Source organism: Electrona antarctica (assembly GCF_951216825.1).
Source record: "Electrona antarctica genome assembly, chromosome: 15".
In the NCBI taxonomy this organism is placed as follows: domain Eukaryota; kingdom Metazoa; phylum Chordata; class Actinopteri; order Myctophiformes; family Myctophidae; genus Electrona; species Electrona antarctica.
This window is the reverse complement of record NC_136796.1, coordinates 43823352-43846720: the sequence shown is the minus strand read 5'-3', so window position 1 is coordinate 43846720 and position 23369 is coordinate 43823352. Positions and strand designations below refer to the sequence as shown.

The following is a 23369-nucleotide window of genomic DNA, read 5'->3' as shown; positions in this document are numbered from 1 at the left end:
TATTTATTAACCGTTTGCAGAATTAGAGACAGTACATTTCAAGCACAACTCAATACAAAAATACTGTTAACTGAGGACGACACCATAAAGCATTACACTTGTTTACAAGAGGGTCATATACATACAAATATACACTGCCAAAAAAACAAGAAATCATCATCATAAAGGAGGTAAAAAGGGAAAGATTAAATAAAACATACATGCAGTGAGGGGAAAAAGAGGGTGGGTGGGGGTACAACGGTATCGCTCGCCAAAGAACAGATGTACAAGCTATCAACGAGTCTGGACACGACGCGTGGTTCGCTTGTACATCTGTTTATTTTGGACGGGCGACAGCCAGCCAGCCACGCTGCACGATGGAGAGCTAGCTTCACAGCTAGCGCTCTAAGCTAGCTGGCGTTTAGCAGCATGAATCTGATTCTCACATCTCTGGAAGAACATGACACTTGAATAATGTCTATGTTTAATGTTGTAACGTGCCACGGTACATAGGGTGTGACCGTGAATACGACAATTATCGCTGGGGGAGGAGAAAGAAACTGACGAAGAAAGCACAGATCCGACGAATTAGCTAGGCCGCAAATGGAGCCGCGGACCTCGCTTGAAATCCCGACCGGTTCTGGGGTCTCTGAGCCGGGGGGAGAGTTACGAGAAGAGACGCCGGGCGAGGAAGCGAATGATGATGGAGGTAGTAGTAGGATCGCTGCGAGCATTCTGAGGGGAGGAGACGCCGCGGTGTCAGGGGGAGTAGCAGGCAGTAACAACAAGGACAACGCAGTGGTGATGATGAAGATTAAATCAGATTGTGAGGATGATGGAGACACGGACACCCTGAAAAAGGCTGAGGAGGAGGAGGATGATGAAGAAGATGGGATTGGCAAATATGAAGAAGAATTGGACCCAAGGATTCAGGCACGTTTGATTAGGCAATGTTGTTAAACAGAATGAGTTCACACAAGACAACAACATGGGTTAATTTAAATAAATTAAAATATAACCTGACGTATCTAGTCCATGAGTTGTCTTTAATTAACATGATTAATGTGGTGTTGTTGTTTACACCAAATCAGCTTGTAATAACTTACTGAGAGATGTTTGTACAGGCTCTAGTCTACACTATACTGAGAATTGTGAGTGTGAATAATAATTATAAATACCAAATATGTTATTCTCTGAGCAGAGGTTTACAGCCACAAACCCCTCATCTGGTGCAAATAACCCCATGCCTTATCATAGCTGAATAGCTCTAACGTTATTTCTATCCTTTGCCTGTTCTCAGGAGGAACTTGAGCACCTCAACCAGGCCAGTGATGAAATCAACAAACTGGAGCTACAACTGAATGTGAGGGAGCTGTGTTTCAGATTCATTTCTATATGCCAAGTATCTATATACTGTAGCCTGTATATTTTTTATTTTCATATACAAAAAATATAGCACGTATAATAAGATTAAGAAATAGTAGTTGTAGTGCAGAAATGCTTACAAAGTGGCAGTCGGCATACATTGCTAGAACCAAACGATACATACAAGCTTGTGAAAACATAGGCAGCAGCACATACATAAATAACTAAGTAGAATACAGGGTAACAGGTCATCTCGCCCCTTTGCCAACTCGCCCCAGCTTTTTTCCGCCGACCTCACGCCGACAGCTCGGAGCGGCGGTTCTTGTATTCTTTATTTTGTTTTACTGAGAATAAGGTTAGAAATAAATTTAGGGTTAGGCATAGTTTTACTGGGGTTAAGTTTAGGAATAGTGTTAGGTTTAGGCATCGTTTTACTGAGGTTGAGGTTAGGAATAAGGTTAGGTTTAACCGTTTAAGCATAATTTACTTAGATTACTTTAGGAATACCAGGCCGCGCTGTTCCGCCGGCTGTACGCCCGGGGCGAGTTGGTAAAGGGGCGAGCAATCTCGTATTCGAATACAGGCCTAGAAATAGGGAAACAATGTGGGAAAACAGAAAAGAAAATTGAATAATACAAAATACACATAACCATACACAAACATCAGTATGGGCCTTAAAGTTAAAGTAATACTTAGTAAACTTTAATGTAAAAATGTCCCATACTGTTGGTCCGGCCGTTCATAATACAAGAAGCTGGCGGGCCACATAAAATTCGCCCCAGTGCCGCATTTCGCCCGTGGGCCGCACTATGGACACAGCTGGTATACTACTTTAAAAATGAGACATTTATTTATAGCCCGGGGAGCCACAGGCCCAAAGTTTGAGAGGACCTGTGATGTCATGCTGTACTTTTATGTTGCAAATTTTAATATTTCCAAAATGATTATATGTCTAAACCCATGTCAAAACTGTTCCTGTGTGTGGGGAGAAAGGGGAGAATGTTTAAGCCTGTCACAACAATGCAAAAAAAATATGTTTTTGCATTGATCAGCCGATCGCTGGCCGATTATTGGTAATCTCTAGTGTTGTTTTCTATTCATTTGGTCATTAGGGTCCACAAAACACTGTGAAAAAAAGTTATGGCTCATTCTGTGGACCCTAATGACCAAATTAATAGAAAAAATCACACCCGTGTGAAGTGAGGGGCGCTAATATATTAAAGTCTAGTAACTCATGTTGATTAGGTTATGTAATGGTGATGTAAAACAAACAATGCCAACACAAACATTAAACGCCATTAACAATAAAAAAGACAATATGACGTAATGAGGGACATTATGGCATAAATTTTCCCTTCATTGTCAATGGCGTTTACAAAACAAACATTGAACTAAAGACAAACATTAAACCTGAGTATAGGAGGGGCTAGCGCGCCTCAAAAACACAAATAACTAGATAAAGTTCCCCTCGGGGCACAGGTCTCCACCAGGGCAGGTCAGGTTGTGGCCTCTTGGTGGCGCTATAATAGGCCAATGTGAAAAGTGTGCCATTTGTTCTTATGCCTTTGATGGCAATTCGATGATTTGAGGCATTTTGTTCCAAAAATGTGTTTTGCAAAAATCCACCTGTTGGTGGCGCTATAACAGGCCAATGTGAAAAGGGTTGGATATATTCCTCAGCCTAGTAGGAAAGTGCGCAAATTGCACGCTGCGTTCATGATTTGAGGCTTTTTGTTCAAAACAGGCCAATCCTGCAAACTTTGAAAGCCAATGTTAGCCAATTAGGATGGAATATGAAATATCGGACAGATCTGTCTTGAACACATGACTATAGAGATAGTGTGTAACGATTTGCGTGATTTTTGGACAGAATCTGGAGGAGTAATATCAAAAAATGTGTTTTTCAAAAGTCGGCCTCCTGGTGGCACTAGATGGCCGTTCTGGAAATGTTTGGGCAGAGGTTCATCGTTGGCATCCAGGGAGTGTGTGTGCAAAATTTGGCATCAACCGGGTTAACGGTGCCGGAGATTAGCTGTAGATTAGCTGTACACAGACGGGGACACACACACACAGAGACGGACACACACACACAGACGGGGACACACACACACACACACACACGGACGGAGTGCAAAACATACTCTCTCCCCATGCCTTTGGCCTGGTGGAGACAATATATACATCACAGTTTAAACTCTATTCCTTGAGCTTTTGGGCCTGTGGCCCCCCGGCTATTAAATCGTTTCCTGGAGACTATATCAGTCTCCAATCATCTTCCATATCGGAAGATGATTTACTTTTTAGTGATACGTGAACATTGTTCAGTGAATTCTACTAAGGACATTCGTAAATCTGTATTTGATGAAGTATGACAGGAAGATAAATGGAAACAATTCTTTCGTCTTGACGAATACGGCCGAATGTCAGATGGAAAAATAAACGATATGAATTGCTCATGTCAGGCATCACCCATTTCACTCGTCTCTTGTGACTGCTTTTCTCATTTAATATCATAAGACGCTTTTTAAGTATGACATTGCCATATTTGCCCTGTTGAAAAGGGAATTAAATGAGTTGTTATGCAGGCATGATTTGAGATGTTTTAGTTGTTGTTGTTTTTTTAATCTCCACCACAGGATGCCAGGTCAAGCTACAGGAGAATCCTCACAGAATCGGCCAGGAAGCTCAATGCACAGGGCTCTCAGCTCGGTAACTGCATTGAGAAAGCCAGGCCTTATTATGAAGCCCGCAGACTGGCTAAAGAGGTATGTGTAACATGGCTGTGTAGCTATTAGCTAATGCAATAGCTGTGTATACACACTGAATCACTAGGGACTTTAAGCAACGACGGCTACGGCAGTCCGCTACGGCTACCGGAAATGGATCAGTGCACCTGTTTGCCGTCGCAGCCCTTTCTACTACGGCAGAACTTACACTTATATGTAGTGTCTACAACGCCATTTCATAGCCATGTTTATTGAAATTATAGCTGTCGTACATTTACACCGATTGCTCCATCACCTCTCTTATGCTGTGTAATGTGTTGGCATGCTCTGAATGAGGATGGATCATGTCCAGCACATGTAAGAATTGAGCAATATTGGCAGGTTAGCTGAAAAAAGTGTTTATGTTTGCGCTGTCGCCGACAGCTGTTTGCTTAACGATTTTGACAGCTACGACGATTGCGTCATAGCCGCCGTACTTCCGCGTAGCGGAGCCGTCCTGAAAACAGTCGTTGCTTAAAGTCCCAACTATCTCCACCACGACGGAAGGCTGGGAGGCGGAGATAAATCTTATATACCCCTGTCTGTCTGTCTGTCTGTCAGTGCAGGCACACTTTAGCGTCACCAAGATGCGGCAGGCGTCTCTTCCTGGTTTTTAGACAGCTGGTGGATGGAAATGAAGCTCCAAGCGCTTCCGGGAATCTGGCCGATGCGGCATTTGCTTCATTTCCATCCACCAGCTGTCTAAAAACCAGGAAGAGACGCCTGCCACGAGCGGCTTTTGGCCACGCATGGAATCCCAAGTGTGCTTACACCCTGTCTGTCTGTCTGTCTGTCTGTCTGGCTGGCTGTCTGGCTCACTGTCTCTGCGTGTAGATTTCAGAAACCACTCAAGATTTTATATTTTCTCTCCTGTCCATCAAGGCTGGATGGATGCATCTTGTCTCTCCATCTGTCAGTTAATCTGGGACACTCCTGCACCGATCAGTGTGAATTTTGCTTGCACACTCCCAGGCCAAGGAATATATCTCTTGAATTTGTGATCAGGATGACATGATGTCATCCTTTTTGAGCGGCGCTAGCCCCTCCTATGCCCAGCTTTCCGGGGTTGGCTTGTGATTGGCTGATCGCCCCATAGCGATGATTTGATTGGCTGAGCAAAGTACATATTGAAGATAAAAGTGAGGGAAGAAAAGTGAAGACGCCAAAAGTTTATTGGCCGGAATGACTTTCATGATGATTTGATTGGATGAGCATGGAATGTGATGTATGACGATAAGAGCGCCCCTCACATCACACAAGTGTGATTTTTGAGGGGCAATAGCCCCTCCTATGTCCAGATTTTGGTGTGTGTGTACAAACTAATCCCGTTGACAATGAATGGACAGTTTTGAGTGTTCGTGTAAACACAAACATTGCGTAACATAACCATTGAAGACGAAGGTGTCAGAGGGCGCAAATACTGATTGGCCGGAATGAGATGATGTATGATGATAAGATCGCCCCTCACTTCACACGGGTGTGATTTTTTATTTTATTTTGAGAGGCACTAGCCCCTCCTATAACCATCTATTAGGGTAAACTTCGTCCTACACAAACATTACATTCCCATTAACAATGAATGGACAATTTTACACCAGTGTCTGAGCAAATAGACATGTGACTTTGATAGACTCTATATGGGCCCTATCTTGCACCCAGTGCAAATGCGGAGAAAATAATGCCTTGCTCATGTGCCTAAGTATGTAGGTAGGCTCACAATGCGCGCACACTGCTTGCAATCAAAATGTATCCTATCCAAATTCAACGCTGATGATGATGATATTGCCAAGGGACTCGCCTTTGAGGTTCAAACATTAATTAATGATCTGGGCCAGATTATGCATATATTGCATAATAAGAATGTCTCAGTGCCTCTTGGGAGACCAGAGTGGTGAGGATAGAGAGGGAGGGAGAGAAAGGGGACGAGGGACGGAGAGAAAAAGTTAATACAGTAGCCTACACTTATTGTTGATAAATGATGTACGTTCAAATAACCCTCGTCACGTAAGAACGTTGTGAATCCATAGCTTACCAGCTTTCTTTCTCTCTCTCTGTGTACATCGTCATCGATATTAATTCGGGACCCCGACAACACACTGAACACGCTGCTCTCTGTCATGCTTTAACCCATTTTGGGCGGGAACCCCTTTTGGTGTTTTAAGCAATACTTTAGCTATACTTTAGCTATTAAAAAATAGCAGATCTACAAGCTCATAGCGCGGCACCGAGTGCCGCGCTATGAACTTGTAGGTCTGCTATTTTTGAAAAAATCGTGAAAATGTGGCACAAATCTTTGAATATATATTCTTTCAGAGCGAACATTTTTAACTCAAATCTTTGCTTCTGGGAGGAGGGTCCCTGGAACAACATATTTTCAGACGGGGGGTCGGCAGCCAAATGCATATAATTCTGGGGGTCCTTTACATGAAAATGTTTGAGAACGACTGAAACATAGAAACATGAGGGTTTTTCAAGCAAACTGTCAGGATTTAGAAGACGTTTGTAGAATCGTCCTCGGGTCCAAATAGGTTAATATGTGATGAAAAAATAACCTCATTTAAAAAATGCACATTTGATTATTAAGCCGATATGTCAAGATATTACAATATGTCTCAGACATTACGCTACAGGAGGAAGACACAATTCTGACAACGGCAACCGGGCCACTGTTGTGGTCCACCTCTCGATTTTTCAGTGAGCAGAGAGCTTTTTTTCCGCCCCACATTTCTTGCCATCATTATATCACATTATTAAAGGACCACTTCACCACTTTTCAACCTATCTTCATATAATAGGTCCTCACTAATAATCATGATAAAATGGCACAATTTTTTTCTACTCAGTCTGTGTCTCATAGGAGGGCTGTGGGCAGTTTAGAAACCGTCTTCGAGTGACATCATCATTAGGCAGATCTTTTTTTAAACAAGATTTTTTTACAAAAATGTTTAGATTTTCATTATTGTGAGAACGATGGCTTCCATTTTCGCATTGCAACTTTTCAGGACTAGAAAGCCTGCAGTTTCTATTAGCTTGGATTCCCCATCGATGATGTCACTGGAAGACGGTTTCTGAACTGCCCACAGCCCTCCTATGAGACACAGACCGAGTAGAAAAAAATTGCGCCATTTCTTCATGATTATTAGTGAAGACCTATTATATGAAGGTAGGTTGAAAAGTGGTGAAGTGGTCCTTTAATGCTGCTCCCATGGATGGTCCTCAGCGGAAAATAGTTTGTGTCTCCTCCAATTTGCTGAATATACCATTTAAATAACAATGTGCACACATACAAACCTAGCTCTTTAACCCATTTAGGCCTGACCTCAAAATTTAAAAAAAAATCTTCTAAATCCTCCAGTTTTCTGAAATACATATTTTCACGATTTTTCAAAAATAGCAGACCTACAAGCTCGTAGCGCGCCACTCGGTGGCGCGCTACGAGCTTGTAGATCTGCTATTTTTCAATAGCTAAAGTATAACATAATGCTAACACCAAAAGGGGTTCCCGCCCAAAATGAATTAAGGTTCCAAATTATGTTATGCCCAAAATTCTCGCATGACTAATTCATTTTCAGACAATAAATCCCGCGTACACACACAGGGCTCTATGTCTGGGTTGTTTACAAGGTAATGTGGCAGCTGGCTTACAAAATGACATGGTAATGAAGTGTAGTCTATATTTTAGATTATTTACTGTCCATTTAGTCATTTTCTTACTAAGTATCCATAACTGTCTGATTATCAAAACGACACTAGTTGATTCAATGAGCCTCATGTGTACATACCTCATGTATTTGTTTTTACTAAACATTTTCAATGTTAATATAACTTTTATGATAGGAGTGAGCAATTGTGCAGGCTGAAGCATGTGCTCTAATTGTTATGATTGATCACGTAAATCATTAACCCTTTGAAGAAAAGCATGCACAAGTGCCAGTCATGTTTAATCAGCATTGTGAAGGGTAATTTCAAACTGTAATTGAACTAATGAAAATCATTAGGACAAAGAGCAAGGGTCTAATAGAAAACAATTAAGCAAATAATGGATTATAAATTTGTCCTGCTTATTATCACTAGTGTTTACAGTGTTATGAAAATGCAGACTCGAAAATGAGATAGTCAAATCAGTCTAAATCTGCAGGGGTTTGCATCATTGCCCATGTAGAACGCAATCTTCACGGTTTAATTATTCAGTGCACAATTGACAGCAGCAGGGGTGGACTGGCCACAGGACGTACCGGTCATATTACCGCTGGGCCGCGACCGTAGGGGGCCGCTCAAGTTATGATATGATTTAAAAAAAACTTTTTTTATTTTTTTTGACAGGCAGGCAGGCAGGCAAAGTGAGTGACAAATAGACCCTCTTCTATCTTGGATCCTTTTACCAGCATAATTCTTGTGAGAGCAACAAAGGGTTGTGTAGTTGTCCTTTGGTTTGTATAATTTATGATAAAAGATAAAAGTGGTGGTATTACGGCTTGTATGTTTGTGTGTGCCTCGACGGCGCAGGCCGGTAGAGTTTCTGCTATCTGCGCGCTGGTTGTGGTGGGCCGGTCTGGGCCAAATTCTGGGCGAAAATGACCGGGCCGAATTCTTGTCCCAGTCCAGCCCCGATTGACTGGTCACCGTTAACACGGCCGACGGCTATCGAGCGAGACCGTATCATCTCAGGACACCACGTCACAACATTTACCCGAGGGCTTAATATGTGGCAGTCATCAATTCTTAATCTGTGGCAGTCATCAATTCTTAAGCATCAACCTTAAACTTGGGACATTCTGAGTGTCCAGCCGTGTTACTGCTGCTACTGCACAGTCGATGACTCTGTCCTCTGACTCTGAGTCACCTTGTCTTCATTTAACTGCCTCCTCGCAAACAAACCTAGACACATCTGCCCCCAGGCGCTGACATTATACGCTGACTTGCATGACTGGAATACAATCTGCTTTTTTTTATGTGTTATGAATTGTTCATCCTGCTGCACGATGCGTGGCATGCGTCCAAAACCTGTGTAGTTTGTTTGTTTGTCAGTTTTTTCTTGTTTCTCTGGGCTGCTTCTTGCATTTTCCTCACAAAACGCAGATCCTCACAAAATACTCAGCTGGGATCTATCATCTGTGATTGATGCTGCTTCTCCTGGTCTTGTCTCATGCTTCGTTGTGATGTGTTTAAACTTTAAAGTGAGCTGTCATTGTGCTTTGGGCTCCTCTTCTTCTTCCTATAGGCTCAACAGGAGACTCAGAAAGCAGCTTTAAGGTTCGAGAGGGCCGTCTCCATGCACACCGCCGCCAGAGAGATGGTGTACGTGGCAGAGCAGGGGCTCCTGGCAGACAGAAACACCCTGGACCCCACCTGGCAGGAGATGCTCAACCACGCCACTTCTAAGGTAGATACACACAAATACAAGCAAAGAGTCAGACTGAAAGCTTTTGGGCCAGACCGGTCTGCAGAAGGCACATGATAATGTGAATTCATGCCACCTAAATGTAGTCATTCACATTAGGGCTCATTTTCCTTCGAAAGAATGCATTTAGCCCCCTCGGCTATGTGGTGCATTTAAGCCCTCTGAAGAGAGTTGTAGCTGAATAAATTCATAACCTTACAAGATTAAGCTATGGTCAAATTTGTATTCGGTGTTTTGAGTAACATTGTTGAATGAAAGGAATCGCATTCGCCATCCAGTTTGTATTGACAATAAATGCGAGTTGGCCTGGGCCGTGGCTCAGCGGTCCAGGCACCTTGGCCGGTAGTCTGAGTCTGGCAGTGTGCCGCGGGTTCGACTCCCGATCCCGACGGCCTTTACTGCATGTCACCCTCCCATCTCTCTCCCCATTTCCTGTCAGCCTACTGTCTGTCCTTCCATAAAAAATATAAAATAAAGGCGAAAGCCACAAAAAATAATAATAACTAGGCACAGGTCTCCACCAGGAGGATAGGAGTGTGTGTGTGGTGTTTGGCAAAATGTTTAGGAGCAATATAAACGTGTGTGTGTGTGTGTGTGTGTGTGTGTGTGTGTGTGTGTGTGTGTGTGTGTGTGTGTGTGTGTGTGTGTGTGTGTGTGTGTGTGTGTGTGTGTGTGTGTGTGTGTGTGTGTGTGTGTGTGTGTGTGTGACGCGGCTTGGCCTGTTGTAGCGCCACCATGAGGCTGATTTGAAAACTGTCAAGTGGCATTTCTTCCAAAGCCTAGTGGGAATATGCATGCACAGTTTCAGCACAATCGGACGCTGCGTTGAGTAGTTGTGGCGATTTGTACAAAACGGGTACAAAGCGGGCTACTCCTGAAAAGTTTAGAAGCCAATTGTAGCCAATGAGGGTGGATTATGAGAAATCAAACAAACCTGTCTTGATCACATGACTATGGAGAGCATGTGTACCGATTTGCGTGAAATTTGGATAAAATCTGAAGGAGTAATATTAGAAAATGTGTTTTAAATATGTCGGCCTCCTGGTGGCGCTATAAAGAGCAAATGTGAAAAATTCCAGGCAAAGCTTTTTCCTTGGCCTCTAGGGAGTTGGCATACAAAGTTATCCACAGATCCATGCAGTTAGAGGTAAAAACACTTTTCGGCCAGTTATAGCGCCACCATGAGGCTGAGTTGAAAATGTTCATGTGGCATTTCTTCCTCTGCCTAGTGGGAATGTGCGTGCACAATTTCACGGAAATCACACAATGTGTTCATGATTTGCAGCATTTTGTTTGAAACTGAGCACTCCTGCGAACTTTGGAAGCCAATCTTAGCCAATCAGGATGGAGTCTGAGAAATCTGAAAGACCTGTTTCGTTGAATGGCTCTAGAGAGACTGTGTACCAATTTGCGTGATGTTTGGACAAAATCTGTAGGTGTACTGTCCAAAAACTTGTTTTGCACAAAGCGGCCTCCTGGTGGCGCTATAACAGGCCGTTCTGGAAAGTTTGGGGCAGAGGTTCATCGTTGGCATCCAGGGAGTGTGTGTGCAAAATTTGGCATCGACCGGGTTAACGGTGCCGGAGATTAGCTGTTCACAGACGGAAGGACGGAAGGACACACACACGGACACGGACACACCTTCGGCCTGGTGGAGACAATAAATCCTTGGTGTTAGTTTAGCTGTAAGAGTGTAAAAAGTGACCCATCCGTATTGGATGTGTCTGAAATTACAACCATTTTGGGGGAATGTGTTGAATGAACTCTCTAAAATATCCTACAGCTAGATCTAGACCCAGACCCCCTACCCAATAGCTCTTCTTGACACTGCCGGAGGGGAAGACCTCCCTTTGACATGCCCATGAGTGTCGCACGGTTGATTTAGCATCGCTAGGCGTGCTGTTCAAATGGAAGGACGCTGCCCCGCCCGTGCTCAGCCAGTGGCTTCGTGATATAATGTCCTCCTGTCTCAAGCTGGACATGTTGAGGTTCTCAATTGCCGGCTCTGAGAAAGAATGCTATAAGGCCAGTGTTGTTTTTGGCAGCAAATTTTGATTTTAGTTTTAGTCATAGTTAGTCATGTAAATGATTCACTCAACTCACGATACGATTCGTTTTTTTTAATTTTATATAATTTATCTTCCACCTCGAGCTTTTTTCACATTTTTTATTTAACTACATTGCAAAAGAAGTAGCATTACTTCTGACAGTGCAGAAACATAATTGCCTTCCTTGATGTATTAATGAGCATCAACGACCATCATCACCTGGTCACAGACACACAGCTCCCCTCTATAGTGCTCTATACTGAAAGTGACTCAGTCTCATTTCTCTCCAAAAGCACTTGAATATGATGGAAAGCTCACATTTCACATCACACACACCATAATTCACTAGCCCCCCTAAGAAAATTAAAAAAATTAAATTGAAAATCGATTTTTTTATTTTATTAAATCGATTCATATCGTCGGGATTAATATCGATATATATCGATATACGATATATCGTTACATGCCTAGTCATAGTCTCTTGAATAGTTTTCATTTAGTTTTCAGTCATTTTAGTGTTCGTCTAGTAAATATCATGAGATTTTAGTCGACTAAATCTACAGTCGACTAAAATGTATTTTGGTGGGCCTTGATGCCGTCGTAATGACTGACTACATATGCTGAAAATAGCCGATCTACAAGCTCACAAGCTTGTAGATCTACAAGCTCACAAGCTTGTAGATGCAACAAAGTGTAAAATGACTTATACTGGATCTCTTGTCCACCAGTCCCTTCCTAACATTTTAGTCTAGTTTTTATTTGTTGACGAAATTGTCAGTATATTTAGTCTTGGTTTTAGTCATCATAGCTGAGTTTTTATTTCGTTTCCATTTAGTTTTCATCAGTAGAAAAAGGCAGTCGACGAACATAATTGTTCGTATTGGTATTAGTCGACGAAATCATCACTGTATAAGTCCATTTATGACATTCTACCACAACACACAAACTGCACAGTGTGCCGTTCCCATGCTTTGACCAACACCAAACCACAACAATTCTAAGGCCTCACTCAGACCTTTACTGCATTGCTGTATGCTTGTTGGATGAATGTTGTGTAGTGTCATGGCCGCCCCAATGCATTTCCAATGGAAGTCACATGGTTTGTAGTCCACATTTTGGACTACAAGCTGTTGTATGGCTTTCGGCTGTGTTTCGACTGCGCCCCTCCCCCTCATACAACACAAATGTTGTGTCAAACCATGTGACTCCCATTGGAAATGCATTGGGGCGGCCATGACACTACACAACATTCATCCAACAAGCATACAGCAATGCAGTAAAGGTCTGAGTGAGGCCTAAGAATCTGTATTTTCTCTTCCATGATAATTTTTCATGCCTTTTTTCTCCCCCCTTTATTTTTTTATTTTTTTTTTATTTTGAGACTGTGCTTTCCAACTGTCCTGGGGATTGAGGTTCTTTGTTTTATTTTTATATTTCTTCCGTGTCACCAGCACGTAAGAGCGGTCTGACCTAATGTTTCTCATTGCACTACTGAAGGCTATATACTCTTACTTGATTCTCATAACTTGTGACTTAATGGCATGTATGCCCTTTCCCCCTGGGCTTCTGTTTAAAAAAAAACTTGAATAAAAAGATTTTGAAAAGAGAGAAAAGTGGCCTGTAGTATTGTGGTTTTAAGATGGATGGCAATGGGTATAGGACGGTGCATAATGCATATGGAAATCAGCTCCAGATATCTGACATATAATGGCATATAATGCTGTAAAGGAGTTGGTAATTGTGTAGTGGGCATCGGTGGCCGAACGGTTTGCGGAGCGGTCTTGTTATCGGAAGGTCGCCAGTTCGAATCCCCGGACCGGCACGTTAAAAATTACCACCGCTGAAGTGCCCTTGAGCAAGGCATTGAACCCCTACCATGAAATGTTCTATGAGCAGGGTCTGGCTGTAAACAAGCATCTCGAGCTTAGTCCATTCACCCTGGGTAAACAAAGAACTTTGCTTTGCTTTGCTTTGCTTTGCTTTGCTTTGCTTAGTAGTGTGTGCACAGTGCACACACCAGGTATTACTATACTGGGGCCAGATGACTCCACAAGCACAGTAGAACTTATCCATCCATCTTCAACCGCTTATCCGTAGTCGGGTCGCGGGGGCAACAGCTCCACCAGAGAGCTCCAGACATTCCCTCTCCAGAGCAACATTAGTAACTTCCTCCTGGGGGGATCCCGAGGCATTCCAAGGCCAGTGAGTCCGATGTAATCCCTCCATCTGCGCCTTGGTCTGCCCCGGGGTCTCCTCCCAGTGGGACGTGCATCGAGGACCTCCCTAGGGAGACCCTCGACAGGCATCCTAATTCCTAACCAGATGCCCGAACCACCTAAGCTGGCTCCTTTCCAGGCGAAGGAGCAGCGTCTCTACTCCGAGTCTCCCTCGCGTGACTTATGAATATACCGTTTTCGTGTGTGTGTCTGTGTGTGTGCGTGTGCGCGCGGTAGGTGAACGAGGCCGAGGAGGAACGCCTGCGTAGCGAGCGAGAGCACCAGCGTGTCACTAAGCTGTGTCAGGATGCAGAAGCTCGAGTGCAGACACTCCAGAAATCCCTCAAGAAGGTCATCCTCAAATCCAAACCGTACTTTGAGCTCAAGTCACAGTTCAACCACATACTGGAGGTGGGTACCAGGCACATAGTTCAACCACATACTGGAGGTGGGTACCAGGCACAGTTCAACCACATACTGGAGGTGGGTACCAGGCACAGTTCAACCACATACTGGAGGTGGGTACCAGGCACAGTTCAACCACATACTGGAGGTGGGTACCGGGCACAGTTCAACCACATACTGGAGGTGGGTACCGGGCACAGTTCAACCACATACTGGAGGTGGGTACCAGGCACACAGTTCAACCACATACTGGAGGTGGGTACCAGGCACAGTTCAACCACATACTGGAGGTGGGTACCAGGCACAGTTCAACCACATACTGGAGGTGGGTACCAGGCACAGTTCAACCACATACTGGAGGTGGGTACCAGGCACAGTTCAACCACATACTGGAGGTGGGTACCAGGCACATAGTTCAACCACATACTGCACTGGAGGTGCATACCAGGTTTCTTTGTGCATTCTGGCGCATGGTTCCAAATGTTATGCCGATGTTCAGTCAGGAAATTCTAAAAAGGACATGGCTTGTTTGGCAATTTAACAGTTGCATTTAGTTAAAATATTTTTTTTTAATAGTACAGAAGGTTGTGGCTGACATAGTTAAACAAACCAATTATGGAGTTTTATTTCACAATCATATATTAAGATTGAGAAGAAAGTAGAAACAAGACAGAGTAAGGGAGTGACATTCAGCAAATGGCCCAGAAATCAAACAGGGTACTCACTGTCAGGCATATATGTCAGGCCTATGCAGTGTTGTTTTCGTCGATTAAAACTAAGATGAAAAATGTTTGTCGACTGTTTGTTTCCACGTGACTAAAATGTGACTGAAACTAAATGAAAATTATTGAGGAGACTATGACTAAAACTAAAATAAGAATTTGCTGCCAAAAACAACACTGGGCCTATATGGTATACGCACCCTAACCACTCCGCTGTATCAGGCACCCCACAATTATATTTTGGGAGAAGAAAAGTGTTTCCTTCCACTGCACCCTTAGAAGCTCTCTGGATATAATATTTCCGTTTTATTATTAGTTTTCATAAAAGGTTTATCTATTCTATACCTTTTAAGTAGGCCAGTAAAATGATCTCAGTTCCCACTATTATGACTGTCCTGACTTTCCCCTTCAGGCAGACTTTATATGGCTATAGAAAAGTGTTTTATAACTATATTAATAGGCCTTATTTCCCAGTCCATCCAATGACTCAATAATGTATGCAGATATTAAAATATGGTGCATTTTGCATCCCAAAACGCAGTTTATAGTTAAGGGACGCAATAAAACAACGACCTCTGCATCCACGGGATGCACTACTGTACTGTTTTTTTATTCTAGTTTATTTTGCTCGCTTTAGTTATAATAATAATTTCTTCTTCTGTTTTCTACATGAATAATATAACGACATTATAACCATATAAAATGAAATGGGAGTTAAATGCTGCAATTTGTAAAAATGGCAAAATATGACTCCTAACGTCGTTGAAGTGGGACTCATCTAAAAGACCATCCCTGCATCCCAGGACTCATTACATTGAAAACATATTTACATCAATACCGTAGCAGCCGGTAGTGACTTACAGTGACTGTGTTTTTGTTAGTAGTGGTTATTAGATAGGGTTTCATTTTATTCCTGCATTCTGTGTTTGTCTTTATATTATTGTGTATAGTACACTTGTTTTGCTCCAGAGCTGCATGCAAAACAAAATTCCTTTTGCGGACAATAAGGTGAATTTGGAATTCTTCCACTCGAGGGTCGAGGATATCACTAGCAATGTTGATATCCATCATGTTGTATTATTAAACTACACACTTTTAATTATCTTTTAAAACTCCATTATATGACTTAACTAATTCAAATTCAAGAAGCTCAATTATCCCAAAATGTCATAAATCAGGGTCATTATTCTCATCTAATATCAAATCATAAATCGTATCAATTTTATTTATGAAGGAAGGACCTTTGTCTATAAATTGGAATTTCACCTCATCGTTCACATTGCCTGGTGACAGGCAATTAGGAGCACATGTACAGCCTAGTGCTTGCTTTCAGCCTGGGCACAGCTGAACTTCCATGCGCGGCCAAAAGAAGCCGTCTGCTGGCGTCTCTTCCGGGTTTTTAGACAGCTGGTGGATGGAAATGAAGCTCCACCCACGCGGCAGAATGCCGCTGGGGCAAGCTTTTCCGGAGCTTCATTTCCATCCAGTTATAAAACACTTTTCTATAGCCATATAAAGTCTGCCTGAAGGGGAAAGTCAGGACAGACATAATGGTGGGAAGTGAGATCATTCTACTGGCCTACTTAAAGGGTATAGAATAGATAAACCTTTTATGAAAACTCATAATAAAACGGAAATATTATATCCAGAGAGCTTCTAAGGGTGCAGTGGAAGGAAACACTTTTCTTCTCCCAAAATATAATTGTGGGGTGCCTGATATAGCGGAGTGGTTAGGGTGCGTACCACATAGGCCCAGTGTTGTTTTTGGCAGCACATTTTTATTTTAGTTTTAGTCATAGTCTCCTCAATAGTTTTCATTTAGTTTCAGTCACATTTTAGTCACGTGGAATGTTTTAGTGTTAGTCTAGTTTTAGTCGACTAAATATCATGAGATTTTAGTCGACTAAATCTACAGTTGATTTAGTCGACTAAAAAAACGCTAAAAACCCGGAAGAGACGCCAGCTTATTTTGTCCGCGCGTGGAATCTTAGGTGTGCTTACACTGTCTGCGGTAGCCCTGTGACAGGACGTTGCATCAGAGAGATGTCCAGCCAGAGCAAAGAGGTTCATAAGTCTCTCTAAGTGCTTTGAAGTGTTGCTGTAATTTGACCCTTGTAGTACGAATATTTGTCATACCCGGTAGCCATGAAAACCATCTGGTTTTGATGCATTTCTGTCATTCCAAGTATCTTTTGTCATTGCATTTGGTGATGGTATGGATGGAAGTCAGTTTCTGCCACTGAAAGCAATCAAAAAAGGCTGAACAAATAATTTCCCCATGAAACTTCAGCTTGTTTCCTCACAAATGTGTGACGGTTCTGAAATAAAGTTACAATTCCATGAAGAAAAAAAATCTGCATACATTTGTGAGGGAAAAAAAACACACAGTTCTAATACTTTTATTCATTGGTGGAAATGGGCTTCCGTACATGTGTCATATTCTGTTTCATTTTATGATTAAGATTTCAACCATATTATTTTTCATTAATAAGAACATTTATGCTTTATACTTTAAAATGACATGTTTAGAAGAAAAGATTCTATTGGAGGTAGAAACAGCTTTTGAATATAAGTTTTTGACACATTGTAATTTTATTCCCATTTTCTAACTGTCACGGAACCTATAATTTACTCGTTGCAATATAAGACGTTTCTAAGAACAGCCCATAACCCATTTTGGGCGGGAACCCCTTTTGGTGTTTTAACTAAGCATTATGTTATACTTTAGCTATTGAAAAATAGCAGATCTACAAGCTCATAGCGTGCCACCGAGTGGCGCGCTACGAGCTTGTAGGTCTGCTATTTTTTTAAATGAGATCAGCTAAAAAAAAATTAATCGTGAAAATGCGGCACAAATCTTTGAATATATATATTCTTTCAGAAGACTTTTTTTTTTATTTCGACGTCTGGTCTAAATGGGATAATTATGCGTCCGCAGGAGCACAAGGCCAAAGTGGTGCAGCTGGAAGAGAGAGTGGCCAAAGTCAAAACGCGATATTCCATCGCCCTGCGCAACCTGGAGCAGATCAGCGAGCAGATCCACGCGCAGAGGGGGCGTGTCCGAGCCAGCAGGAGTGCGCGGCCCGTGGCCTGTGGGGGGCGGAGCTCCCCGGTAGGGGCGGAGTCCGAGGTCAAAGCCACGGTCGCGATTCACGTCGTCGCCGCCTGCGGAGGCGGCGGAATGCTGGAAGACGGAGAGAAGACCCGGCAGACGAGGCAGTGGGTGGAGAAACACCGGGAGTCCGGCTGGGGCCAGCGGGAGAGGCTGGAGGCGGCGGAGCGGGCGGCCGGGTCGGACTCCATGTCGGTCATCAGCCTGCAGACCATCGCCTCCGACCTGGAGAAGTGCGACTCCGTGGAGCACCTGGTGGAACTGAGCGACGTGGTGAGTCTGGCGGACGTCGAGGAGAGTAGGGTGCTCCTCCGAGTCGACGACGGGAACAGAGACAGGAAGATGAGGCATCTGAAGAGAGTGACGGTGGTCAACGACCCGTTGCAGGACAGGGCGGACGAAGAGAAGGGAGCGGCGGGTCGAGAGACGCAGGACGGCTTCGCCAAGCAGCACCACAGAAGTGTCAGCTTGTGAGCCGTGAGACTGACGACGAGGTACACGATGAATTATGAATGACGACATGAGAAATCTGCCAGGGGGGGCTTCAGAAAGAAAGAGACACACACTGGGAGGGGAACGAGGAAGACCTGGAGACATGGGAGGTTGCAGGTGAACCGGGAAAAGAGTTTTTTTTTTTTTTTTTTTTAACTGGCTCTGACTGAGACTCTGCTGCAGTTGCGGGAACAGCCAGAAAAGATGTGTTGGCAGATGCTGTGCACCAGGCGCACATTTATGAATCACCATGCAGGATCGCTGTGAGAGCAATAAAGACTTGGAGAGAAAGGGAGAGAGGGGTGGAGGTTTCTAGAGCTCACAGACCTACCCTGGGACTTCCCACCACCACCCCCTCCTCTGAACCTGTCTGTGTTTCACCATTGAGGAGATATTGAGTCAGTTGCTTCTCATGTCCCTCATGCTGAGAAGAACAAGAGGTATCTAATGTCTAATCACTGTACCGTAGAAACGGGCAAAATACTGACATAGTGTGCAAAGACTAAACATTTCTTTCAGCAGTGTTAAGTGTGTATGCGTGCTTGAGTAAGAAAATCAAGGCATAGCTTGTTTTCATTGATGCATCTTTTTACTTTGATATCCACCATTTTGGTCGTGTGTATTCCTATTGACATGCCAGGATTTGGAGTCGGGACAGATGTGATTATTTTCTTTTCAACTTTTCTTTTACCACTGGAAAAAAAAAAACCCAAGATGCTCAATGGTGAAGCGGCACTATATGCAGAAAGAAAAATCCAAATGGCATTGTCTCCACATTGACATGTGGGTGTGGGCTAGTGTGGTGTTTAGTTGTTCGTCTCCTTTTGGCCGAACGGAAATAGCCATCTTTATAAATACCTAACCTATAAGTACAAAAGTGCTTCACAAGAATAGTATTGGTGTAACTAAGAGATTCACTGAAAAATTATAACTGATTTTATAACTGTAATACAACTTTAAAGGTATATTCAGTGATTTGACTTAATTCAAATATCACTTATTTTTTCTTTTTTTCTGGATAATCCTCCCTACTATAGAGTGTGCTGACCATATAAGGAGTTCCTCCCTGTCCCCAGTGAGCCCCTGGGGTCAAAAAACCCTAGTTTCAGTTTTGGTGGCGGGTGGCAAAACCTTCATCCAATCAGGATGAGTGGGGCCTTCCTCCAATCATGATCGAGTGGGGGCGGGCCTTGGTGCACATACTGTTGGCCTGTTGCACTTCCCCCCACTGTAGAGCGTGCATGTGCACATTTTGTTACCGGGGCGGACTGGGTGGTTTTCCAAATCACCCAAATCACTGAATGCTCCTTTAACACTCTTGGTGAGTTTCACGTCGGCAGGCGTTTAGTGGTTGTGCTGAGTGAGTGCTGAAGTCCTATTCATGCTGTGTTTGCGTATGGTCGGAGGTGGTTCTGTAGCGTCTGAACTGTGATTCGTCTTTTTTCTTTTTTTGTAGGTCTTTTTTTTGCTTCTGCCTTCATTGATAGTATAGTAGACTGACTGTCAATGGGGAGTGACACGCAGGAACGGTCACTGGGATTCGAACCGGCAACACGCTTTCAGGCAGCCTATAGGCACCCGGACTGCAAAGGCCATCGATCCGGGTGATTGGTCTACTTTTGAGGGGACACACCCCTTTTATGGTCTACATTTGAGGGGACACAGCCCTTTTATGGTCTATGTTTGAGGGGACACACCCCTTTTTGAGTGGTGTAAACCACTCCTACAACTGGCTTTGTTAGTTTGTCTGTCTGTCTGTTCGTACCAAAAAATGAGCATGGTTGCTATGGTCACCCAGTTCACACGGGTGTGATTTCATTACGTCAGACATTACGTCAGACCACAGCTGATCAGTCTATATAAGACCTTACACCACTCAGTTCACACGGGTGTGATTGTTTTGTCTACTTTTGAGGGGGGGGGACCCTGTTTTTGGTCTACTTTTGAGGGGACACCCCGTTGTTGGTCTTTTTTTTGAGGGAACACTAAGAAGTCACTTTTTTGGGCGAGGTTGGGGCACCCTAACCACTGGCCAATGGCCATCGGGTAAGCCCACATTACAAGCTAAATTGATTCAGTTTAAAACGGTCTGTTTTTAAAAAAAAACAAGCATGAATGCATTGATGTCGTGCGATTTTACGCATGCGCCATACATTTCAGTTTGTTCAAAAAGTGTCCTGAATTTCGCATTGTATTGTTGTATTCTCCCACACATTGCTGCTGGCGTGGTGGTGGGAAAAAACACTTTTAGCACAGTAATCCCAAATGGATGTTATGGCCATGTGGCTTTGATCCACTTATACTACATGAGATCTGACTTGGTGAGAACACACTTTGTAGAAGATTATTTCCCTGCAATGCAGTTTTACTTATTGCACCAGTCTTGGAAAAATCCACTTTTGTTGAAACACTTGAGATCGTTGTATCCTCAAAGCATCTGTTTGGTCCTTTAGGAGCTGCCATTATCCGTAAGGAATTGAATTGTCGTACACGTTTGCTTGGCTGGAGATGTTGCTTTTGAATCATATTCTCTTGCCCAGCTAAGCTTAAACAGAAGCTCTTTGCACATTGCTTGGCTTTTGCATCAGAGATGCACTGGTGTAGTTATAATATAGAGCATTTGCATGAAATATCCATTTGCTGTTGAAAGGGATTTTCAGCTCTTCAGCTCTCAAAAAAATCTGTACCCCACATTTCACTTCAGCTGTATAGAAGTAGACAAATGCTCAGTTGTTTTAAAGTGCCTTTGGCTCAGCAATCCTAAAGATTTGGAAATGGACTTAATAATGTGCACTTAACTATTTATTTTCGTAAATCCCGAGTGAAGTTTTATTATTTTTAGTACCTTAGTAAACACTTTACCTCTTTTCACAAACGGTACATTTTCTTCAGATAAGAACAAGTCATGTACTAGTTGTTTTTTTTACTAAAGGGTTATATGGCAGATATTTCGCGCTGTTATAATTGAATCCATCGGTGTTATACATACAGTATTTTGTTTCGTAATGACATGTCCTTTGAATTCATGTTACTGGGTTGCACATGGTGTACTTGTTTTAACCTAACTGTATAATTGTTTAGTTTCTTTAATTATGAGCCAACTTTACCCGTTGTACAGACCTGACTCGTTCCTGTGTATGTATATGATGAATGTACCTTTTGAAAAGTTAGTAGGTAGGTGTATGATGATGCTAAGCATAATATATTTAACTTATTAATGTTTACAATTTTATTTTATGGAATATAAATTGTGTTGGAACCATTAAAAAATGCATTTAACACGATACATGGTGTGTGGTACTGGATCTCATCTCAACAGGTGTCATTTGATTTCATGCAATTATCTTTATGTCCAGGCAGTCTGTGTAGCATATGTATACCTTTGATAATATAAACACACGAAGCAACAGCCGCACAGCAAGACTTCAATGCTGTGTGAGTATATAATGAATTCCAATGAGATCATCAGGTCACAGAAAAGATGAATATATCATATAAAAGGGAGGACACGTAATTATCTCTCAGTGGAACATACGGCGAGCAGCAGAAACAACCGCCTAAGCATGATCGGCATACCTTGCACCCGGGGCGCATGATCAGAGATGGAGAGATTATTGTCTGCATGACGATTATCGTCCATGTCTGCACTTCAATTATTCAGCAGGGGTATAAATATATCACAGATCGCACTTGGGAGCACGAGAAAAAGATAGAAGTGGAAAAGGAGTGAGAAGAAGAAGAAGGAGTGATAATTGATTTAGCTGGTGGGAGGTGAGAAAAAGGGGGGAGAGCAGGCGCGAATCGAGGCGAGAAGATTGGCCACAGACTATAATTTTGGGGGCCAGAGTGAGTAAGTGAAGGTGACACATGACAGCAGGGCGCGAGCAATCGCAGAGTAGGGCCTCCTATGAAAAGGCAGCCGGAGAAAAGGTGATGACAGCTGCTAGCCCGTTTAGGCCTGACGTCGAAATTTAAAAAAAAAACGTTTGCTCTGAAGGATATATATATTCAAAGATTTGTGCCGCATTTTCACGATTGTGAAAATTTCACGATTCACAGACCTACAAGCTCGTAGCGCGCCACTCGGTGGCGCGCTATGAGCTTGTAGATCTGCTATTTTTCAATAGCTAAAGTATAACATAATGCTTAGTTAAAACACCAAAAGGGGCAACAATTTGTGTCTAAATAAGGTGAAGGATATATATATATTCAAAGATTTGTGCCGCAATTTCACGATTTCTCAAAAATAGCAGACCTACAAGCTCGTAGTGCGCCACTCGGTGGCGCGCTATGAGCTTGTAGATCTGCTATTTTTCAATAGCTAAAGTATAACATAATGCTTAGTTAAAACACCAAAAGGGGTTCCCCCGTCCAGAATGGGCTAGGAAGATGGAGAGCTGCTACTGTATAGGCTGCCCTTTGTTCAGCCTTGGGTTTGTCAGCCATTTGCTATACACTGTAGAATCCACTCAGAGTGAACAAAAAGATATATTACATACATACTGTAAATGTTCTATTCTCAGTTAAAATTCCACTACGGATTTTAGTGTGTGCACTCACTGTGCGAGGTGGAAAAGCAACACTCACGTGCGATAATGGAACTTGTCAATTTGTGATACCGCATGAAGTGTGCAAAATATCACCTCCACCTGAACGAGATTGAATCTTTCTGTCTGTTTTCTAGCAGTTGTAGTTGTCCATGGCGTCTTTGTATAGCCTTGGAGAATGATATTTGGGGAGATGCACACAGACATTGTTCTCATATCAGTTACTTCCTACTATAAATGTGCCACGTCTCTGTGTGTCTGCGTGTGTGCGTGTGTGCGTGCGTGCGTGCGTGTGTGTGTGTGTGTGTGTGTGTGTG

The 23369-nt window shown here is 43.0% G+C and overlaps 1 protein-coding gene across 1 annotated transcript; it reads left to right on the top strand.

The window, feature by feature from the left end:
* Positions 1–343: 343 nt before the first annotated feature.
* On the top strand, positions 344–21789 carry sh3bp5lb (SH3-binding domain protein 5-like, b). The gene is made up of 6 exons (XM_079523224.1): positions 344–912; positions 1280–1342; positions 3981–4109; positions 9331–9492; positions 14012–14185; positions 17840–21789. Exons 1-6 carry the CDS (start codon positions 583–585, stop codon positions 18485–18487), a joined length of 1506 nt encoding a protein of 501 aa, XP_079379350.1. The 5' UTR covers positions 344–582; the 3' UTR covers positions 18488–21789.
* Positions 21790–23369: the final 1580 nt, after the last annotated feature.